Below are 19,130 nucleotides of genomic sequence, written 5' to 3'. Positions count from 1 at the left end.
ATAGTGGGTGCTTGTCCGTGAATTAAGGGATGAGGAGGAGGAAGAAGAACTCCCAGCCTTCCTGCTCCAACAGAAAGTGACCAGCATGACCACTTAGCAAAATGTGGAAGAGTTAGGGAAGGCATCTTTTCAAAGGATGCTATTTCTTGCTAAATCTTGGCAACCCCCTGGGGTTCCGCCTTCCTCCAGCAACTCTGAAGAAGCCACATCACTCTGGATACGTTCCCCCCAGTCTGAGCCCCAGAGAGTTGGAGAAGTGTGCCCTGTAATGACCCTCAGTACACACTTCCCTTCCCAAGGAACCCTGAAACCACAGTTGTTTCGTATAGTAAACCGCTCTTCTCCTCCCCATCTTTCGCAAAGGCCTCTCTTTTTTTTTTTTTTTTTTTTTAAGGCCTCTCTTTTTCTGCCATCATTTGTTCTAGTCAAGAGATACGTAGAGATCACTTACTACCAGGCACCAGGTGCCTATAAAAGCGCAGAGCAGAACAGGGAAGCCTCTACCTTCTTGGGGAGTCAAACATCAGGGAAGTTTCTATGAGAAAGTGAGGCTGGGATCTGGAAAAGGAGGAGGAGCAAGACAAGAAGAAAAGATGCCAGAATATTCCAGGCAGTGCAAGTCACTAAAGACCCAGCAGTGGGCAGGAGCAGGGACCAGGGACAGGTAGAGATGCGGGTCAGAACTTGGGACTGTCTGGTTATGAGCACACATCAGTAACTGTGGTTGACATTATTATTCCTCATGGAGGTTTTACTCCGCCTAATATTTTTCCATGTCTCCCAGGAGGATGGGTGAAAAGGGCAAAAAATGTCCAGTTTTGGGAATCTCCATTGCCTTTATCCCACTTCTGGGCTGAAATCTAGTGGTGATTAAAGGAAAAGAAGTAGAAGTTCTTTTCAGCTGGACCTTTGAACCGCATTGTTCTGATTTGGCTTTTCGTTTAAAATTACAGCCTCCTCCAGGCTTGTGGACACTGTCTGCTTTACTAGCAGAACAGAACAGAAGATACATTGTACTATAATGGCTAACACTTAGATAGCACAGTGAGTGTCAAGCGCTGTCCAAAGTGCTTTATATGTCAATTTATTTCATCTGTGTGGTGGGTCCTATTACTATCCCCACTTTACGAAAGAGGAACCTGACGTAGAGAGTTGGGAAATGACTTGCCGAAAGCCATGCAGCTGCAAAGCAGTAAAGTTGGGAAGTGAAGCTCTGCATTTGGGCCTTGGGCTTCCCAGATGACTCAGCTGTAAAGAATCCACCTGCCAATGCAGGAGATGTGGGTTCGATCCCAGGATGGGGAAGATCCCCTGGAGAAGGAAATGGCAATCCATTCCACTCCAGTTGGGACTTAACTGCTCAGCTCCCCTGCTGAGGGTGTTTGTTGACTGATTCTAGGTGTGGAGTGACCCACTCCCTCTGTTCCTCTCCCCAGCCCAGCCCCAGAACCACGCCGAGAAACAGGAGGTCACATTCAATCTGGATCCTGTACCCGTGGCCCGCTGTGTCTCCGCAGGCGGCCGACCACCTGCCCGGGTCTCCTGGCTGTCACCCTTGGATGGGGAGGCCAAAGAGACCCAGGGGTCGGGGCCCCTGCCTGGCACAGTCACTGTCACTAGCCGCTACACTGTGACACCCTTGAGCGAAGCAGACGGGGTCAAGGTCATCTGCAAAGTGGAGCATGAGAGCTTCCAAGAGCCCAAACTGCTGCCGGTGATTCTCTCCGTGCGCTGTGAGTACATCAGGCTGTGACCGCCCCCCACCCCAATACACTGGCTCCTCTAGGACACTGTCTACACAGTCCCGGAGTGTGGTCTACACTGGCACTCTGGATCAAATTCTGCACTGCCTTCCTGCCCATTGTCTACATTAGCTTCCCTAGGCTCTCAACTTATTGCCACAATCAATGGCACATCAGAATGGGCTTGCAAGGGTCAGTTTTATACATTTCTTCCCAATTCCACGTCCATTAAGTCTTACTGGTAGCTTGAATTAACTGTGGGGAGTATTTATACCAAGAAAATTGACAAACACTGCAAACTAGGGCTATCCCTTTCTTTTTTTTTTTTCAAACCAGCATACAACTGCACCCTGCAATCTCTTGTGGCTCCCAGGGACCCCCCAGATGACACTGCTCCTTCACTGTTCTACATCAGCTACTCTGTCTACTCGGCCCAACCCAGTATTGTTTATGCACACACCCCCGTTCATACTGTCTGAATTGGCTCCTTGGGTGCTGTCTATACTGACTCTCCTGGGGTCTCTATACCAACTTCTGCCCCGAATGTGACCACACTGGCCCCTGTGGACCCTGTCAACGTAATGTGTTGTTGTCAATGTTAGTGGCGATGGTGGTGGTGGTTTGGGGGGATCTTAGTTCCCCGACCACGGGCTGAACTCGGAGCCATGGCAGTGAAAGCACCAAGTCCTAACCACTGGGCCCTGTGAATACCGACCCCTTTCCATATGTTCTGAGCTAGCTCTTCCCCAAACTGCTTACCCCGACACCCCCGTACCCCGATATTCCCCAGAGAGGCTCTCCCGGCACTTTCCCCACAGACTCTGCCAAATAGTTACCTTAGCAGCTTTTCCAACCACATACCCCAACTCAGCATTTTCTATACTAGCTCCCCAGACAATGCCTTCAGTTAAACTAATTCCCTAATCTGCTCTGGGCATGTCAGAAATGACACACATTATCTCTAGTTGGCTCGCTCGGGCACTGCCTGCACTGAACAATAACTTCCTCAGAATGACCCTTAGTGAAGTCCCTGGACGGTCTCTGAGCAGGCACTGTCCCTGGGTCCACCTCCTGCCAGCTCACCCTGTTTCTTTAGGATTCTTATCTGTCTACTCACTCGTCACCCCTTCTGGGATTCCCCCGGTCACTGAGCCAGTCCCCCCTATTTCCTGCAGACCCCCCCCAGGTCTCCATATCCGGCTATGATGACAACTGGTACATTGGCCGTAGTGAGGCCACCCTGAACTGTAACGTCCGCAGCAAACCAGAGCCCACGGGCTACGACTGGAGCACGTGAGTCCTGTTTGCAGCCAGACTCCTATGTCTGAATTCCTGGGTCTGAGGGAGGAGGGGCTGGGGTCTGGATTCCTGGGTCTGAGGGAGGAGGGGCTGGGGGTCTGGATTCCTGGGTCTGAGGGAGGAGGGGCTGGGGCCTGGATTCCTGAGTCTGAGGGAGGAGGGGCTGGGGGTCTGGACTCCTGGGTCTGAGGGAGGAGGGGCTGGGGGTCTGGACTCCTGGGTCTGAGGGAGGAGGGGCTGGGGATCAGGACTCCTGGGTCCGAGGGAGGAGGGGCTGGGGGCCTGGACCCCTGGGTCTGAGGGAGGAGGGGCTGGGGATCAGGACTCCTGGGTCTGAGGGAGGAGGGGCTGGGGTCTGGATTCCTGGGTCTGAGGGAGGAGGGGCTGGGGGTCTGGATTCCTGGGTCTGAGGGAGGAGGGGCTGGGGGTCTGGATTCCTGGGTCTGAGGGAGGAGGGGCTGGAGGCCTGGACCCCTGGGTCTGAGGGAGGAGGGGCCGGGGACATGGATTCCTGAGTCTGAGGGAGGAGGGGCAGGGGGTCTGGACACTAGGTCTGAGGGAGGAGGGGCAGGGGGTCTGGACCCCTGGGTCTGAGGGAGGAAGGGCTGGGGACATGGATTTCTGGGTCTGAGGGAGGAGGGGCTGGGGGTCTGGACCCCTGGGTCTGAGGGAGGAAGGGCTGGGGACATGGATTTCTGGGTCTGAGGGAGGAGGGGCTGGGGGTCTGGACCCCTGGGTCTGAGGGAGGAAGGGCTGGGGACATGGATTTCTGGGTCTGTGGGAGGAGGGGCTGGGGGTCTGGACCCCTGGGTCTGAGGGAGGAGGGGCTGGGGATCAGGACTCCTGGGTCTGAGGGAGGAGGGGCTGGGGTCTGGATTCCTGGGTCTGAGGGAGGAGGGGCTGGGGTCTGGATTCCTGGGTCTGAGGGAGGAGGGGCTGGGGGCCTGGACCCCTGGGTCTGAGGGAGGAGGGGCTGGGGATCAGGACTCCTGGGTCTGAGGGAGGAGGGGCTGGGGTCTGGATTCCTGTGTCTGAGGGAGGAGGGGCTGGGGTCTGGATTCCTGGGTCTGAGGGAGGAGGGGCTGGGGGTCTGGATTCCTGGGTCTGAGGGAGGAGGGCCTGGGGGCCTGGACCCCTGGGTCTGAGGGAGGAGGGGCTGGAGGCCTGGACTCCTGGGTCTGAGGGAGGAGGGGCCGGGGACATGGATTCCTGAGTCTGAGGGAGGAGGGGCAGGGGGTCTGGACACTAGGTCTGAGGGAGGAGGGGCCGGGGGTCTGGACCCCTGGGTCTGAGGGAGGAAGGGCTGGGGACATGGATTTCTGGGTCTGAGGGAGGAGGGGCTGGGGGTCTGGACCCCTGGGTCTGAGGGAGGAGGGGCTGGGGGTCTGGACCTCTGGGTCTGAGGGAGGAAGGGCTGGGGACATGGATTTCTGGGTCTGAGGGAGGAGGGGCTGGGGGTCTGGACCCCTGGGTCTGAGGGAGGAGGGGCTGGGGGTCTGGACCCCTGGGTCTGGGAGAGGAGGGGCTGGGGGTCTGGACCCCTGGATCTGAGGGAGGAGGGGCTGGGGTCTGGACCCCTGGGTCTGGGAGAGGAGGGGCTGGGGGTCTGGACCCCTGGGTCTGAGGAGGGAGGGGCTGGGGGTCTGGATTTCTGGGTCTGAGGGAGGAGGGGCTGGGGTTTGGACTCCTGGGTCTGAGGGAGGAGGGGCTGGGGGCTGGGTCCTGGGTCTGAGGGAGGAGGGGCTGGGGTCTGGACTCCTGGGTCTGAGGGAGGAGGGGCTGGGGGCTGGATCCTGGGTCTGAGGGAGGAGGGGCTTCGGGTCTGGACCCCTGGGTCTGGGAGAGGAGGGGTTGGGGGTCTGGATTCCTGGGTCTGAGGGAGGAGGGGCTGAGGGCCCAGACTCCTGTGTCATGAGAAAGGAACACCAGAGGCCTGAAACCGTAAGTCCCTCAGGAGGAAGGAGCTGGCAGTTTGGGGTGTCAAGGAGTAAGTTTCAAGTCTGTGGAGCTTGGCTCTTGAGGGTTGTGTCATCAGGGACCAGACCTGGGCCCCCCGTGGACCATGCTGTCCCTCTCATGTGACCCCCACACCCTCCAGGACTTCCGGTGTCTTCCCAGCCTCAGCAGTGGCCCAAGGCCCCAAGCTGATCGTCCACTCAGTGGACCGGCTGTTCAACACCACCTTCATCTGCACCGTCACCAACGCCGTGGGCACCGGCCAAGCCGAGCAGGTGGTCCTCGTTCGAGGTAAGCGGGTCTTGGGGGTGGTGTGGCGACAGGCTCTGCTCCCCAAGTGTTCCTCCCGCTGGGCTCCGGGGCTGCACTGGGGGGCTGTGCCGCTGACCTGGGGTGGGCTGCATTCCCCTCACCAATGTGGGGGATGGCTTTTATCCCCTACCCCAATTGCAGTCTGGATTGGGGTGACTGGGTAGGTGCTGACAGAGGAGTTAGGAAGTTGAGGCCTGAGAAGGGTCCTTAGGAAGAGATTCAGGGCAACTGGCGCAGCCTCCAGCCAATGAGACACACCCATGGAGTCAGACAACTCACAGTCACGTGAGGGCAGCTGGAGGAATACTCAGAGACAATAGACTTTTTACAGTGAGGGCTGGTCGGTACCACCCGGAAACCAGTTTGCGTGTGTGTGTTGGGATGTTTGTGTTCCTGGAGGTGGTATTTTGGGTTTGTTTTGTTTTCTGTTCTTTTGTTGGCCTGCCGCTCAGCTGTTGGGATCTTAGTTCCCCGACCAAGGACCAAAACCAGGCCCACGGCAGTGAAAGCATGGAGTGTTAACCAGTGGACCGCCAGGCAACTCTCTGGAGGTGGTATTTTGGAAGCAGTGGCTGGTGTGTCTGGCAGTCAGAAGTTCTCTGAGTCTCCCCGATGGGACCCAAGATACACAGCTGGAGAGGAAAAAAGTGAAAGTAAACGAAGCCCAGGTGCGGGCTGATGGAAATGGGGTTGAAATCACAACTGTAGACTGCGATGCTTAGAGGGAGCCAGGGGGCCTCGGTGTGCCCTCCCCCCATCTCAGAAACACAACCAAAGACAAACTCAGAGTCACCTGTGTGGAGACAGACACACACACACACTGGAGACAGGTGGAAGCAGGTCTCTTGCTGAGATGATCATAACACACACCACACATACGCACACACGCACACATCTAGAAAGACACCCACATGAAAATGGATCCTCAACCCATGCCCCCCCGCAAAAAAAAAGGAAAAATGAAAACTGATCCCTCTTGAGGAATTCCGACAATGCCAGGGAGATGTGACATAGCCACTCCGAAACACTGTCAGACCACACACCCAGAGAGACATCGGCCCGCCCTCAGCACATCTCACACGCTCAGGTTCACAAACACACACACCTGGAAGGAGACACTGCCACACAGACATGCTACAAACAAAAAGAACCTCAGGCAGCAAGCCCACACGGGGAAACATCACCCAGATGCTGAGAAGGAAACTCGAAGACGTTCTCAAGGGCACGCCCTCGGAAACTCCAGAAATGCCACTGTGGAGCTTCTCTTTCAACAAATTATCCTCTGACAAGTTATTTGTTGAGGTTTCCTCTTGGCCAGCCATTCTCCTTGATGTTGGGAATACAGCGATGACCCAGTCGGAGTCCTGCCCTCCAAGGCACACCCAGAGGAGGGTCAGCTCCACCCACCCAGCAAGGTGCCCACTGGAAATACACCCCCTGAACCTGTACCCCAGATACACACCCACCTAAGAAACTGGTCTCTCCACCCACACTGGGTCCATGGGGGCGGAGCCTGCAGAACCCAGACAGGATCACACTGAAGGGCCATGGGAGAAACACACAACCACGCCACCTCCGAAACAGCCAGAAACCCCAGGAATGTCCACCGCTGGCAACCCCCAAAGCGAACACACCAGCACGAGTTCAGCCTTGGACAGGCAGGATTCACCCAGTGAAACACACGTACCCAGAGCCCTAGAAGGAAGCTGGGAGTGGGGTGGGGCACACACAAAATCACACACCTGTGGAAAGACCCCCAACCCCCACAAAGGTAACCACAGACCCACAGGCAGTCAAAACCATCATTGCAAAGTCGCGCACCTACAGATGGACACCAACAGATGGGGGTCACTCTCTGAGCACTCTAGAAAATTCAGTCAAAGGTAGTGATGTGTCAACAGATGGCCTTGCCCGGAGAGGAAATTCACTCACAGCTCTTGGCAAAGTCACCTCAGAGGGTCTCAGAGACGCCTCACGTTCCTCATATGCACAAAGACCTGTACAGGCCGTCACACTCCGTTTGGGGCTCACGACAGAGAAAACGTAAGTACACAGGCCACGCCACAGGCTAGACATTGCTTCAGAAACTTCTGACCCTAAGACAGGAACACGCTCAGCCAGCACCTCCAAAATACCACCTTCAGTAACGCGGACACACGTCCCGACACGCGTGAAAACTGGTCTCCAGACTTCACTGAACAAATCTTTCCCGCCTTCACCCAGGGTGCCGGTGTAGAAATATATCCCCACCAGAAGGGCCAGAGTACTACTGGCCCGTCACACTTGAGGTGGACTTTTTCTCTTCTGTTTTACTGTTGCTTGCACTGATTTGACAGCCTGCTAGGTCATGACCCCCACCCCACCCCACCCCGGTTTTGAAAACATCTAGAAACTGTGGCCTGGGTTCCAGCCCCTTCAATGTCCAGAAACGTGGGGAGGGGACGGTGAGGTGTGAGCGGGTCCCTCCCTGGTCTCTCTCAGTCAGATCCTGCATGCCAGGGTGGGGGAGGTGGGCATGTGATAAGATGCTGGTTGCATCCGTGGGCCCCAGACGCCCCCTCCCTCATCCTCACTCCTCCCCACTTAGTGCTCCCCCGCTTCCTTCTCTACCCTCCCCCACCCACATCTTCCCCCATCCTCCCCCAGACTCCTCCCCTCCCACCAGCTCAGCCTCCTGTACAGGGAGAGGAAACCCCCAGGACTGTGGGCTTAAGGGGCGCCATTTTCCACCCTGGGGATGGTGGGAGGTGCTCAATCTCCTCAGTCCCCTTTCTCTCAAGTGCTAGAAGCTTTGGGATCAAACATCCTCAGGCTCAAACCCATCTCTGCTTCTTTCTGGCTGGATTGGCCACACAATTCTGTGACCCTGACCTCAGAGTTTCTGGAAGGGAGTGGCAAATTCAGATGCCTACAAGGTCCTGGCAAGTGACAGAGTGGCCAGGTATGGAACTCTGTTCCCTTCAGAGTCTGCAGCCTCACTCAGCCACAGCCCATCACCAGGTGGAGGAGACGAGAGTTTGATGATGCTGGATCTGGGGGCGGTTTTTTGCCTTACAAGAAATCTGGAATTTTCAGTGAAATGACCTAGCGCTTTAAATGTTGGGTAGCAAGCTGTTGTTTCGTGTATGCATGTGTGTACGTGTGTGTTGGTTTTTTCTTTTTTGGCCAGGTGGCTCGGCAGGTGGGCTCTTAGTTCCCCAACCAGGGATTGAACCTGTGCCCCCTACAGTAGGGCTTCCCAGGTGGCTCAGTGGTAAAGATCCCCCTGCCAATGCAGGAGACGCAGGAGACTCAGGTTCTACCCCTGAGTCAGGAAGATCCCCTGGAGAAGGAAATGGCAGCCTACTCCAGGATTCTTGCCCAGAGAATCCCACAGACAGAGGAGCCTGGTGGGCTGCAGTCCATGGGGTCGCAGAGTCCAAAACATGGCTGAGTGACTGAGCAATCCCCCTGCAGTGGAAGCACGGAGTCTTAACCATTAGATGGCCAGGGAATCCCTAGCAATTTTCTTTCTTTCTTTTTTTTTTTTTTATAAATTTATTTATTTTAGTTGGGGGCTAATTACTTTACAATATTGTAATAGTTTTTGCCATACATTGACATGAAATTTTCATTTTGGTTTTGTGTTTGTTATTTCGGGAGTCTTTTTGTTTGTTTCTATTTTGTTAGCGACACACTAGGCAGGTGTGAGGAAATCCATCTGAGGGAAGGGCCCCCACCCGCGCAGAGAGTGAACGGGGCTCTCCCTTCCCTCCCCACCTCCCCGTTCTCTGTCCCGTGTGGAGTCACCTCCCTAGTTCCCGCACTGCCCTGCTGTGTCCTGTCCCCCGCCCCCCACCTCCAGATGTCTCCTCTTGACCTCGTGTCTCTCTCTCTCTCTCTCACCCCCTCTTCTCTCTCCTCAGACACCCCCCGGGCCTCGCCTCAAGGCGCGGGCCCAGTGGTGTGGGGGGCTGTGGGGGGGACACTGCTGGTGCTGCTACTTCTGGCTGGGGGGTCCTTGGCCTTCATCCTGCTGAGGGTGAGGAGAAGGAAGAGCCCCGGAGGAGGAGGAGACGGCGGCACAGGAGGGTCCTACGACCCGAAAACTCAGGTGTTTGGGAATGGGGGTCCCGTCTTCTGGACGCCCGCGGACCCTGGCCCCCTGAGGCCAGAGGGCAAGGACGAGGAGGACGAGGAGGAAGAGGAGGAGAAGGCAGAGAAAGGCCTCATGTTGCCTCCGCCCCCGGCCCTGGAGGACGACTTGGAGTCCCAGCTGGACGGCTCCCTCATCTCCCGGCGGGCGATTTATGTGTGACCTCCCCCCACCCAGGCAGACAGACAGACAGACTGAGACAGACACAGCGCTGTGCACACCAGCCAGCCAAGGGTCCCAGACTGGTTGAACTCGTTTGTCCGGAACACACTGGAGTTCAAAGCTACCTCCCGCTTCCTTTCCTGGGATGTAGAGGGCGCTGGAATATCACACACTGGACTTCTGAATCCCGGCCACAGGGAGCAGGGGAGGCCCCCCGTGGGGGGAGGGGGGTGCTCGGGAATGGGGACCCACAGAGCACCACCCCCACAGAGACTCTCGGTTTGGGCTCCGGCCTGCCCTAGCCCCATGACACTCAGGAGTTAATAAACGCCTTGGAGGAAAACATCCCGGGGTGTCTTGTAATACATCAGACCCCCTCTTTGGGGGGTGGGACAGGGACTGCTAGGTCCCAGCGGGTGGGCGCTGGAGAGGGGGAGCGTGGTGGGGGCTAGATTTGGGGAGGCTGATGGAAGGGAGGACTCTGGTCACTTGGGTCCTCGAAGGACACATTGGATGTCCGAGCCGTCTGAGACCCGGGAAACTGGGCTCAGGGGCTGGCGCTTGGATGCGGGGCTTCCAGGACAGTCTTCCCAGGCCAAGTGGCCAGACTGGCAGGAGAACTGAGTTCCTGGGCACAGCAGGGCTGAGATCCTGGACTCCTGGGCCCTCAGGAGTGGGGAGGGCCTGGGATCTGATCCTCTGGGGGCATCTCAGACCTGACCTCCCCAGGTCTGCTGAGGACATTGGGAGGGAGGACTTGCCACCTGCATTCTCAGGGTGCTAAGAAACCAGGGAAGCCCCACCTGGGGAGGACATCGCGGTGGCCTTTCCTACCTCCTTCCTATTCCCTTATCCCCTGGCTGGGCCCAAGAAGGAACTCTGTATCCTTCTCACTGCCCCCTCCCCCTGTTATAAAATCTTCCAAACTCGGGCTAGGGACTGTGGTGGTGGGGGCGAGAAGGGAGGCAAGGTTAAATAAAGTCACCTCCACTCTCCTGAGCCCCATGACCACCTCAGGTAGCCTTCATCTCTGCTGCCGAGGCTGTCATGGGACTCAGTTAAGGCCGTACCCAAACACCCAGCGCGGGGTGGAGCACCCAGGAGAGGCTGGGCGAGTCTGCTTCTTCCACCAGCATAGCCTTCCACTCGCTCTACGGCGGACACAGCGGTGGCGCGCAGTCAGTAATGGCTGGCGGGGAGAGGAGCAATCTTAGGATGGACTGAGCGGCAATTACTCTGATATTTCCCCGACGCTCTGAGAAGCCCTCCAGAGGATGCCAGGCTGTGTATAACAGGAAGCTGTGGAAATGGGATGGTCCAGGGATCCAGACAGCATTGCCTCTGGCAGCTTTCTCTCCTCCTCTTTGTAGTGGGGTTGATGGAAGGGGGAGGCCTGTGGGCGGGGCCTCGGCACACATGTTATTTCCTCTGGTTGTTTACTGTCTGCACCACCCTGTCCTGCCCTGCCCACCTCCCACCCCAGCTGTGGCCTCTTCCCCCAGTGGGAGGGTAGTGCCAGGAGTGCAGGGGCGGGAATGTGGTCTATCTGGCAGACAGTGGGTCCCCAAGTGTCTGCTGGGCCCCTCCTTATGCATCTAGAAAAACACCAACTGTGTGCCAGACCCTGTCCCTTGGAGAGCACAGTGTGGAAATTGGCAAGTAAACAGGTAATGGCTCCAATAACGATTCAGGAAGTGGGAAGTGTTACAAAGGAAAGGTCTGGAAGTTGGGGGCGGGGGGAGTCATACTTCTCTCCACCCCTTTTCCTGTGAGGTTGGAGGCCCTCTGTTGCTCTGCCCAGGATAACTTCATTCTGTATAATGCATGAGGGGTTCTGAGCCCAAGCCCAGAATCACGCCTGCCCCCGATTTTCTGCCTTTTTGCTCCATTCCTCGTCACCTCTCTTCCCTTAGCACCACACTCTCCGATCAGCTCTCTGCTCTCTGTTCTGCTCCCTCCTGTCCCTAAAAACAACATGAGGCTTCCTCCAGAGGACCTTGGCTCTGGCTGGCTGTTCGCTTTTCCTGGAATGCTCTCATATCCTCATGGCTCGCCCCCTACAGCTACTTCAGGTCTTCGCTCAAATATCTCGCAGTAAGGCTCTCTCTGACTACCTTTGACTACCCTGCTCTATCACTTAGCACTTCCCTACTATAAGTAAGGTGAATGACATTGGCATTATGTGGCATTGTCTTTATATATGAAAGTGAAAGTGAAGTGTCTCAGTCGTGTCCGACTCTTTGAGACTCCATGGACTGTAGCCTACCAGGCTCCTCTGCCCATGGGATTTTCCAGGAAAGAGTATTGGAGTAGGCTGCCATTTCCTTCTCCAGGGGATCTTCCCAACCCAGGGATCGAACCCAGGTCTCCCGCATTGCAGACAGGCACTTTACCATCTGAGCCACCAGGGAAGTATATATATATGTATAATTTTTTGGGGGGGCTATCCTGGGTCTTAACTGCAGTGCACGGACTTCTCATTGTGGTGGCTTCTCTTGTTGCAGAGCACGGGGCTCTAGGCATGTGGGCTTCAGTAGTTGTGGCTTGGCGGCTCTAGAGCGTGGGCTCAGTAGTTGTGACACACGGGCTTAGTTGCCCCACAGGATGTGGAGTCTTCCCGGACGAGGGCTGCAACTCGTGTCCCCTCCATGGGCAGGTGGATTCTTATCCACTTTGACACCAGGGAAGTCCGCTACAATTATCCTCTATCATTTGCTGTCACCTGGCATATTAACTATTGTGTCTATTTCTCTACTTGTGGCCTCCCTGCCCGACAAAACATTCATCCCATGGGCCTGGGGCTTTTGCATGTTTTGTTCACCATTCTATCACACAACAAATGCTCAGTGAGGATTAAGTGAATAAAAGTATGTCCTCTGCCCTTGGGAGAGGTGGTAGGCAGGCAGGTGATGACTCGAGGGTGGAGTGGGACTGGGACTAAGGCGCTGTGTGGCTTCCTCCTGGAGACTCCCTCATGCGTCCTCCTTCTTGCAGAGACACCCAACACAGCCGGAGCAGGGGCCACAGGCGGCATCATTGGGGGCATCATCGCTGCCATCATCGCTACTGCTGTGGCTGCCACAGGCATCCTGATCTGCAGGCAGCAGCAGAAGGAGCAGAGGCTGCAGGGGACAGAGGAGGAGGAGGAGTGAGTGATGGGTCCTAAGAAGTGGGTGGGGAGGGGTTCCAGGACTGGGGCGCATAGGGTGGGGGAGGAGGCTGGGAGAAAGTCATTGGTAATGGCTGTGACGCTGAAATGGCTCAGCTTCTCTGCACACCAGTGCCGAATCAAATCTCCAAGACAGAATTTGGGATGACTGGCAGGCTACTGTCCAGAGGGTCGCAAAGAGTCGGACACCACTGAATTGACTTAGCATGCACCCAGAAAAGAGTAGCTTTATTGCTTTGCTGAGAAGACTCTTGAGAGTCCCTTGGACTGCAAGAAGATCCAACCAGTCCATCCTAAAGGAGATCAGTCCTGGGTGTTCATTGGACGGACTATGTTGAAGCTGAAACTCCAATACTTTGGCCACCTCATGCGAAGAGTTGACTCATTGGAAAAGACCCTAATGCTGGGAAGGATTGGGGGCAGGAGGAGAAGGGGACGACAGAGGATGAGATGGCTGGATGGCATCACCGACTCGATGGACATGGGTTTGGGTAGACTCCGGGAGTTGGTGATGGACAGGGAGGCCTGGCGTGCTGCAATTCATGGGGTCGCAAAGAGTCGGACACGACTGAGCAACTGAACTGAACTGAACTGATTGCTTTGCCAGGCAAAGGGGGACACAGCGGGCTACTGCCCTCAGAACCAAGTGTCTTAACTTGGGGAAGATATTGAGAAGTTTTATAGTAATTGTTCAAAGAGGGTGCGATCACCTCGTGGACATTCTTCTGATGGGTTGGTGGTGAGGTAAGTAGGAGTCAGCAGCATCAAGCTTCAGGTCCAACTAGTCTGAGGTCTCCATGCTTGTGGGCCACTTACCATCATTAATCAGTTGCTTCTCCCACCTGGAGGAGATTTCCTTATCTGCAGAGTAGCTCAAAGATATTGTTGTGTGTGTATCCATTAATAGGGAAACAGGACCTTGCCCCAAGGCTGCTGTTAACTGTTTCTCCCTGTTTTTGCATCTCCTGCCTTCCCTAAGTAACAACTGCTTGAATCTGCCCATTGGCACTCAGGGAAGGTCATGGAGATTGAATGAAGGGTCTTTCCTATAAACAAAGAAATGGGGGACACAGAAAGACCTTGTGCCCCAGGAGCCCCACAGAACCCTGCATGGTATCAGCTCTGTGAAACAGTGATCCAAAATGACCAGGACTTAAATGGGGTGGAGAGGAGAGTTTATTTCCTAGAAATTATGGCTATGACAATTCTGCTCTGTGAAATCATCAGAGTCCAGGTTCCTGCTATCTTGTTGTTCCGCCTTCCCTTCATTCACATTCCAAGACAGCTCCCTTCTCTCTTGTCATTGTCTACCTACACGACAACCAGACATGGCCATCCTGGCCTCAAGGACCACCGTGCCTGCCACTGGGAAGGGGAAATGGAAATCGAGGGCAGTCCTGTAAGGGAACCATCACATTCTCTCATTTCCCATTGGCCGGGGTCTAGTCACATGGCTGCCCTAGCTGCAGAGGAAGCTGGGAAATGTAGTCTTTATTCTGGGTGGCCACGTGCCCAGTCAAAATCTGTATTACTGTGAAAAAAGAGGAACCTGGATATTAGGGGAAACTAGCCCCACTTCTCTCTGTAGAGCACTTGTTATGAGAGGCATCTTGACATCTCTAAAGCATCTTGTGGAGACTTGATGAGAGGCATCGTACTTGTGATCTCAGTGAAGCCTCATATCCATTCATTCATTTGTTCATTCAGTAGGTAATTTAGAAAGTATCCCCGTAAGGTGAGGCCCTGAAGTTTAGGAACACAATGATGAGACAAAACACTTAAAAGATGTCCAAAAAAGGGCTTCTCTGGTGGTCCAGTAGTTAAGAATCCGCCTGCCCATGCAGGGGACACGGGTTTGATTCCTGGTCCCACAGGATCCCACATGCTACAGAGCAACCAATCCTTTGCATCCCACATACTGAGCCCACGTGCCGACAGCCTGTGCTCTGCAACAAGAGAAGCCCATGCACCTTAGGGAAGACTCAGCACAGCCAAGTAAATAAGCCTTTAAAAAAAAGTCCAAAAAATAATAAATTTAAAACATGAATAAAAGATATCCACACACATCAACATATCATATCAAGGAAACCTAAATTCTCAGACAGAGCTAAGGATACCATCTTCTCAAAGAGGAAACAGGTTCAGAGAGCTGAAATCACTTGCTGAAATTCGTTCAGCAAGAACGTTTTGGGGGCAAAATGATTCTGAAATAATATGACCCAGTGTGTGTGAGGGGAGCACTTGTTAAAAATGCACCTTCCTGGGCTTACCCTAAACCTACTGAATCAGCACTTTCACAAGAAAGGCTTGGCATCTATATATTATAACAAGCTCCCTAAGATGCACATGGAAGTTTGTGAACCAGTCTTAATCACCTAGTCAATGCAAACCAACAACCTGCTGATGTTCTCATCCTTTAAGCCCATGAGACCCAGTGGTGTCTGAGATGGCCCTGGCCTTGGGCTCCTGGGGTTCACAGTCTGGAGAAGACAGATCCATCCCCAGACAGTGGCAGTCCAGGATGGCTAGGAATGGGCTAGGGAAGCTGAAGGAACTGAGCGCGGCTACAGGGCACCTGACTCAGCCTGAAAGATCAGGGAGGATTTCCTGGAGGCAGGGACATCTGAGCTGGGGATTGAAGGTGTAGTGAGCACCCACCATTATTATATATACAGGATACTCTGGTCTGTGGGTGTGCAGAATGAGGGAATTTAATATAGTGTGGGGGACAGGAAAGCATTTCACTCATTCTTTTCATTCTCTCTCTTTTTAAAATTATTTATTTATTTGGCTGTGCTAGATCTTCATTGCTGCGCCCCAGCTTTCTCTAGTCACAGCAAGCAGAGGCTACTCTCTAGTTACGGTGCACAGGTTCCTCATTGTGGTGGCTTCTCTTGTTGCAGAGCACAGGCTCTAGGTGCACTGGCTTCAGTATTTGCAGCCTGTGGCTCTAGATGCAGGCTCAGTAGATGTGGCCCATGGGTTTATTTGGCCCACAGCACATAGGGTCTTAGCTCCCAGACTAGGGATCGAACCTGTGTCCCCTGCAGTAGCAGGCAGATTCTTAATCACTGGACCACCAAGGAAATCCTTATTCTCTCTTTCTCCAAACATGTCCTGATACTTCTCATTGTAGGTTCTGGGAACACAACACAAATCTCATTTTCCCCCCGTCACACTGTTTGCAGTGGGATACAGTTGTTGAATGAGATCAGAAGTAATATTTCAAATGCAAACTCAGTACGTGCCCCATTAGAGACACATAGCTAGCTATGATCCTATAACAGGAACTCTGGATTCTCCTGGAGAGTCAGGAGGACTTCCTGGAAGAAGAGAAATTCATGGAATGAGTAGGAGACAGCAGGGCAAGGGGAGGTGGGTGGTGGAAAAGGGAGATCAGGTAGAGGAAAGAAATGTGCAGTGGCCTTGGAATAGAGGGGTTCTCAGGGCTTAGCCTCCACCTGACTTACCTCCTACCCCACAGACTGGAAGGACCTCCCTCATACAAGCCACCAACCCCAAAGGCAAAGCTGGAGGAACCAGAGATGGTAAGCACTTTCCCTGGAGGCCAGACTGCCCCCACATCCCCACCTACCTTTCCCCACTGAGGCTGGGGCTGGGATTGGGGAACTGGAGGGAAGAGGCTGTCAGGGTAGGGGGGTGGTCCTGACTTGTCCCTCTCTCTCCCGTCGCAGCCCTCCCAGCTCTTCACCCTGGGGGCCTCAGAGCACAGCCCACTCAAGACCCCCTACTTTGACGCTGGTGTCGAGCAGGTAGGAGCTTGGGAAAGGTCAGGGATGGATTTGGGATCTGAGTTTAAGGGCCTCCTTACATAAGAGGGGGCTTCCCAGGTGGTGCTAGTGGTAAAGAATCTGCCTGCGAATGCACAAGACGTAGGACTCTGGGTGGGCAAGATTCCCGAGAGTAGAAAATGGCAACTCACTCCAGTATTCGTGCCTGGAGAATCCCACAGACAGAGGAACCTGGCAGGCTACAGCCCATGGAGTCCCACAGAGTTAGACATGACTGAGCACGCATGCAGAATCTTACATAACAGATCAAGGACTAAAGGTTACAACTCAAGTTCAGGGCTGTATCTCTGGTCAGAGCTTAAAGGATTGAGATGTATTTAGGATTCGGTGAGGATGGTCATGGTTTTGAAAGTCCAAGGACAGGGATGAGAGTTAAAATCACTCTATCAAAGAGGACCGGTTGAGTATCTCCATTTGCCGGATTCTGTGCCTGGAGCTGGGACAAGACAGACAGTCACTCCTCTCAGTGGCCTTCTGGAGGTCAGGGGTTGGATGTTGAGTTTGAGAACAAGTCAAGTTTCAAGGGTAGAGCTTAAGTTTAGGTCAAGATTGAATTCAAAGGCTCATGGCGAAAGACCAAGGTTTCAGGGATCAAAAGAAAAGGAAAAGCTTAGGATCAACGGGGTAGGGTCCATGCTCTGGGCTTTGAGTTAAGAACCACCTACATGATTGTTCCAGTGCAATATCAACCCAGGTGACAAGGGGTGACATAGGGTGAGGTCAGGTCTGGTTGGCATGGGGAGACAGTGGTCAGGATTTGAGGGTCAAGAAGCAAACTGGGATTCTGTGTCATGCTCAAGAGGTAACCTTGGATTCATTCCCTCCCCATTCCCAGGAAATGCCTCGATACCACGAGCTGCCCACCTTGGAAGAGCGGTCAGGGCCCCTGATCCTTGGGGCCACAAGCCTGGGGTCCCCCATCCTGGTGCCTCCAGGGCCACCTGCTGTGGAGAGGGTTTCCCTGGATCTAGAGGGCGAGGAGGAGGAGGAAGACTATCTGGACAAGATCAACCCCATCTACGATGCCCTGTCCTACTCCAGCCCCTCTGAGTCCTACCAGGGCAAAGGATTTGTCATGTCCCGGGCCATGTATGTGTAAGCTGCCATGGCCTTGCCCTTTCACCTCTCATTTTTTGATATCTTAACTTTCTGCCAGGGATCTAGGGTCCCTGACCTTGGGCCCAGCCACTGTCAGTTACCACACATGCATCTCATCTTTGACTTTTATCTTGGTGGCTCCACTGTGACCTCTAATCAATGATCTCTGATTCAGAGAAATTGGCCATGACAATGGAAACCTGATAACCTTAGGAGGGGCTGGAGAAGGTAGGTTTCTGCACAAACTCTTACCCAAGGATTCCCCAGACATAGATTATACCTCTCACGACCCACCATCTCCAGACTCCTCCCAAATCCCAAAGAAGACCCCAGACCTGATTTTTCCTCAGGCAGTAACTCCTAATAGCTCTGCTGGGGTGGGTGTTGGGGACATCCTGCTGCTCAGACCTGAGCCCTCCAGGCGGCAGAGCCTCTCTCACTCATCCCCCACCCTGTTCCCTAAAGGTGGAGGGAGGGGATTCCCCAGCCCAAAGCGGAACTTCCCCATCTCCTCCCTCCTGCAGGCAGGAGTCTCAGGGTACAGACCCTTCTTCCCTGTGCCCCCACTACTCCAATTCCTGTCTCCAGAGAATTAAGCCCCAGCTCAGGGCTACATGGGGTGAGCCTCATGCAGAGTGTGCCTTGCTGATGCCAACCTTGGAAGAAGAATTTGCTGTTACTTTGAAGACTACTGACTCCTTTTACTCCTGCCCAGTGGGATTGGACCCAAACATCTCCCTGGAGGTTGGGGGCGAGTGGATCACCTGGGTTAGGGCTAGGGGATGTGATTTTTTTTTTTTAATATAGCATTTCCTGCAAAATATGAGTTTGTACTTTGACCAGGTCTCAACTGGTGTTTTCTGTGGGCTGTTTAGGGGATAGGAGTGGAACATAATGTGTAATGAATGGGGGGGGGGGGGCGCAGGGTCCAGGGCTTGAGGGAATCAGTAGACTAGAAGTTAAGATAGGTTACAGACAAAAAGAAAAGGACCGAAGATATGAAAAGATAATTAAGTGAGGGGATAATGAGCAAAAATGCATAAGCCATGGTTAATGGAAGGAGCGGGAGGAGTCCAGGGCATAAGAAAAAATAATCTACAACAGCAGTCTAATGGGTAACAGACAGAAATAAATGGAACAAAGTAGAAATAGCAGTAATTAAGTACAAGGGGCAGGGGTGTAATGAGTGAGAGTAGGCCAAAGGCAAAATTATGAATAATGTTGTAATAGGAGCTCAGGGCACGATGGGTAATAGATCTCAATGAATGAGCCAGGGGTAGAGGAGTGAATAAGGGAGAAATGGGGCAACAGGCAAGTTGAGTAATAGACATAAAACCTGATGCTCAATTAAGGTACAGCTAGAAGAATGCGGGAGGAATTCCCTGGTGGTCCAGCAGCTAAGACTCTGTGCTCCCAATGCAGGTGGACAGGGTTCCATCCCTGGG

At 54.0% G+C, this 19,130-nt stretch overlaps 1 protein-coding gene across 4 annotated transcripts in view; it reads left to right on the top strand.

Annotated features, from left to right (window-relative positions):
- NECTIN2 (nectin cell adhesion molecule 2) overlaps positions 1 to 18,524 on the top strand; it is a 34,797-nt gene extending 16,273 nt beyond the window's left edge. The window contains exons 3-11 of one of the 4 annotated variants that reach the window (XM_081515818.1): positions 1,437 to 1,733; positions 2,918 to 3,035; positions 5,140 to 5,288; positions 12,601 to 12,754; positions 16,260 to 16,323; positions 16,471 to 16,548; positions 17,423 to 17,676; positions 17,861 to 17,913; positions 18,274 to 18,524. In XM_081515818.1, the coding sequence (XP_081371944.1) occupies positions 1,437 to 1,733; positions 2,918 to 3,035; positions 5,140 to 5,288; positions 12,601 to 12,754; positions 16,260 to 16,323; positions 16,471 to 16,548; positions 17,423 to 17,676; positions 17,861 to 17,913; positions 18,274 to 18,281 (1,175 nt within the window). In that variant the 3' untranslated portion in view covers positions 18,282 to 18,524. Of the gene's footprint in view, positions 1 to 1,436; positions 1,734 to 2,917; positions 3,036 to 5,139; positions 5,289 to 9,214; positions 9,952 to 12,600; positions 12,755 to 16,259; positions 16,324 to 16,470; positions 16,549 to 17,422; positions 17,914 to 18,209 lie in introns of those variants that run through there. The other 3 variants (XM_081515817.1, XM_081515819.1, XM_081515820.1) reach the window with 3 other exon arrangements.
- The last annotated feature ends 606 nt before the right edge of the window (positions 18,525 to 19,130 follow it).

Source organism: Giraffa tippelskirchi, chromosome 7, assembly GCF_054371585.1.
Source record: "Giraffa tippelskirchi isolate mGirTip1 chromosome 7, T2T-mGirTip1v1.2.pri, whole genome shotgun sequence".
NCBI lineage: Eukaryota > Metazoa > Chordata > Mammalia > Artiodactyla > Giraffidae > Giraffa > Giraffa tippelskirchi.
This window is presented reverse-complemented; position numbering and strand designations above follow the sequence as displayed.